Source organism: Apis dorsata, unplaced genomic scaffold (assembly GCF_000469605.1).
Source record: "Apis dorsata unplaced genomic scaffold, Apis dorsata 1.3 scaffold_249, whole genome shotgun sequence".
Taxonomy (NCBI): domain Eukaryota; kingdom Metazoa; phylum Arthropoda; class Insecta; order Hymenoptera; family Apidae; genus Apis; species Apis dorsata.
The window spans coordinates 434,942-438,220 of record NW_006263528.1 but is presented as its reverse complement, the minus strand read 5'-3'; the positions used below and the strand labels follow the sequence as shown (position 1 = coordinate 438,220).

Here is a 3,279-nt window from a genome sequence, read left to right as displayed (position 1 = left end):
GGGCCTTCCTCAATCGGTCGGTGCTCGTTCCGCAGCTCGCCCTCTCCAAATTCGCGCGGTCCGCCAACGCGGCGAGCTGGTGTCGCACCTCCACCGCGTATTCCAGATTCCTGTGATGCAGAAAGTTGTCGTGACACCACACCTTCTTCTGCTTCGTGTTCGTGTACCCGCGAAAAACGTTCAGCAACGTGACGTGGTCTCCCTCGGGTGAGGCGAATCTGGAACAACGAAAGCGTAACGAAGAACAAGTATCGATCACGGATTCACCTTCGCATGCTATTCGTAAATTCCTATTCGACTATTTCGGCTAAAAACTACCTGGAATGTCGAATTTTTCGATTATATTTATACGAGATATTTGTTCGGAGTTAAAGAAGAAAGGAACGCGAGGGTGGATGCGGTTAATATGGACTTTGTACAGCAAAAAGAAAAAGAATTTTCTTTAAGGTGAAGATTTTGATTCGAATTTGTGAAATCAATTAAATATTATTAAATTATAGGAGTAAATTGATTTAAATAATAGAAATAAAATTCTTGTATTCGATGCTTAGAGAAATCCAAGTTTTATTTCAATGTCGTAATCTGCAAGGATTAGATACTTTGAAAATTTCCAATTGACACAATGCTAAAATAGATTTATATCTAAATTTTACCTCGTCGTCTTCTTTATTAATATAACGTTTATCGAATTCGCAGAGAACAAGTTTTTTTTACTAACGAATCTATTTCTATTGGTTGCTCCAAGTTACTGGCTAATATACGTATCCTTTACATGTTTGCGTCACGCAACGTGAAAAACCCACCCTCACACCCTTTAAGAGGATTCTCGCGACGAAGATATTTATAAAACGTAAGAAGATTATGAAGAAGCGGGAAGAAACGGTATTATGATACGATATACTCAGAGAAAGAGAAGGTTTCGGAAGGAAAATCGAGACGAGAGGTACCTTGATCTGGCGACGTAAGCCTGCTGCCTTTTCGCGGGTGGGTCGGTGAAAACAGACTCTCCCGACAATAGAGAGACAACCGTGAGGGCTTCTTCGAGGCACTGATGCTCCACAGATGCGAGAATCACCTTGGTGAATCGCGGGTCCAACGGGAACAGGGACATCGTCCTTCCGAGAGTAGTCAACTGTGGCGGTGAACCTGAATGAATGAAGAAATCGAATGAAATCATCGTTTCGACGATAACATGTTGTGTTGATAAACATATTTTTGATGTACTCTTACGAACGAATACGAAGTAAGTTTTGTTTATCGACATTCTCGTCTTGCGAAGTGTAAATTTTATTTAAACAGAGCGATAAAATGGATTAACGATGGAAATATTATTTCAGCAGAGAAATTTTAATTTATTCGAGCACGCTGATAAAATATCCTTTTATTCGCGTGTAATTTTTCTCCTTCTCTCTTATAACACAATCTCTGGTAAAGAAATAAAAAGGAAAGATTTTCGTATATAAAATCACAATATCAATCATGGGAATTATACTCCACTCCAGACGGCATAAACGCGATTCGAATAAAATTGCGAACCGATTTTCACTTTAGACGTATCTTATATACAGTTACGATAACAACGAGCACGCGAGATATGAAATATTGCCGTTCTAAAAAGAAATAAAGCGTGGAAACGTATTGTTTCCACGAATAGTAGAATATATATATATATTTCCCCGACAAGTCAACGTCGCTTATTTGAATTTCAGAATCTTCCTTTTCGAAAGTTGGGGAGCAACGAATTTTCAATTTGTCCCTTGCTAATAACTTTATGGCGGGGAGAATTCTTCTAGCGAAAATTTATATATGGAAATATTCGACGACGAATAAATTAATAAAAGCTAGGATAGGGGACTGCGGGAAATTCTACGAAAAAAAAAAAAAAAAAGGAAAGAGAAAAAAAAAGGAAGAGAAGAGCGAAAAATATTCCGATAAAAATATTCCACGTTCGAACTACACACTGTGCACAAATTTGAAATCGCGTATACGGTATACACGGTTTATTATTATTCCACCGACCACCGATAAAATTTTATGCGAGAAGTTAGCACGAGTACTCGGTGCTACCAAACTACGGGACATGTTTGCACATTTTTCAAGAAACGAAGTTGCATCGGCTGGTAGAAATGCGTTAAAAAGTATTGTTTCCACTGTGCCGTACAATCAACGGCGAAACATAGAATTGAAGAAGATGAAACGAAATTGTAGAATCGTTCTCATAGAAGGGAACGAGTATTCGAGATCGACGAAAGGAATTTACTTTTGACGTTTGGTTATCCAATGAAAATTGGATCGTCTTCGTAATTCGATCGCAAAAAAAAAAAAGAAAAAGAATTCGTTTAATTTTCGAAAATTCTAATTTTTTCGCTCGTTGAGAAATAAAGACGATTAAAGGGCGATGAAATCGAAATAGAAGAAGAAAGGAGGAAAGAAAGGAGGAAACGTAAGATTGAAATTGAAAATCAACCATCCATCGATCTTCTTCTTATACGAAGCCTATCCAAAGATTGCCTTTATTCGAGGTTTACTTTTTCAACATTAATTCTCGAGCACGACCCAAGTATAATTAAACTTGCAAAACCCAGACAAACTGTTTTAAAGAAACTAAATCTTTCAACGGTTTGAGCAATTCAATTAGCAATCCGATCTCGCGAACGAGAAACTCAAACTTAAATCTCCAGTCCGGAAGCTTAATCGACCGATCCAGATTTCTGTTCTCGCAAATTCAACAGAATCTCACTAGCTTTGCGTCTCATTTCACCGATGTTTCTACGTGCATATATGTAATAATGGAAGTTCACTTATCGTAGACACGAAACAAAACGATCTCTGTTTCTACTCTATGCAAAGGAAAATAATTTTAAAACGATTCAAAAAGTGTTGAAACTCGTTGAAACACGTTTTTAATTTTTATTTAATTGTATATATATATGTAAAATATCATGTAAAATAAGATCTATATTCGATCAAAATACGAGCCATTGACTTTAATGATCTTTTCTCAACGAGATTCCAACCGACACATTCCATTTATTATAAAATTTCATGGTTTTAACGCGAAAAAGTTCCTCGAATGCTGCTTCGATTCTCAAATATTTTATTTTTTAAAAACAACTGTAAATGGCTACAAACAAGTGATAATCGAAGAAAAGAAATATCTGAGATTTCATATTTCGATTCAGCTAATTTTTGTAAAGCGTTCTTACAGAAGAATAGATCCACGTCTATTGACTAATGAGGATTGTTTCTTAATCGATTTCTCAGCAGCAGGATGCTGCT

At 36.7% G+C, this 3,279-nt stretch overlaps 1 protein-coding gene across 1 annotated transcript in view; it reads right to left on the bottom strand.

The window, feature by feature from the left end:
• LOC102681902 (ATP-dependent RNA helicase DHX33) overlaps positions 1-3,279 on the bottom strand; it is a gene marked incomplete at its 3' end in the record, with an annotated part of 8,652 nt that overhangs the window by 207 nt on the left and 5,166 nt on the right. The window contains exons 5-6 of the mRNA XM_006616131.2: positions 948-1,146; positions 3-218 (exon numbers count right to left, since the gene is read on the bottom strand). Coding sequence (XP_006616194.2) covers positions 3-218; positions 948-1,146 — 415 coding nt within the window. The remainder of the gene's footprint in view (positions 1-2; positions 219-947; positions 1,147-3,279) is intronic.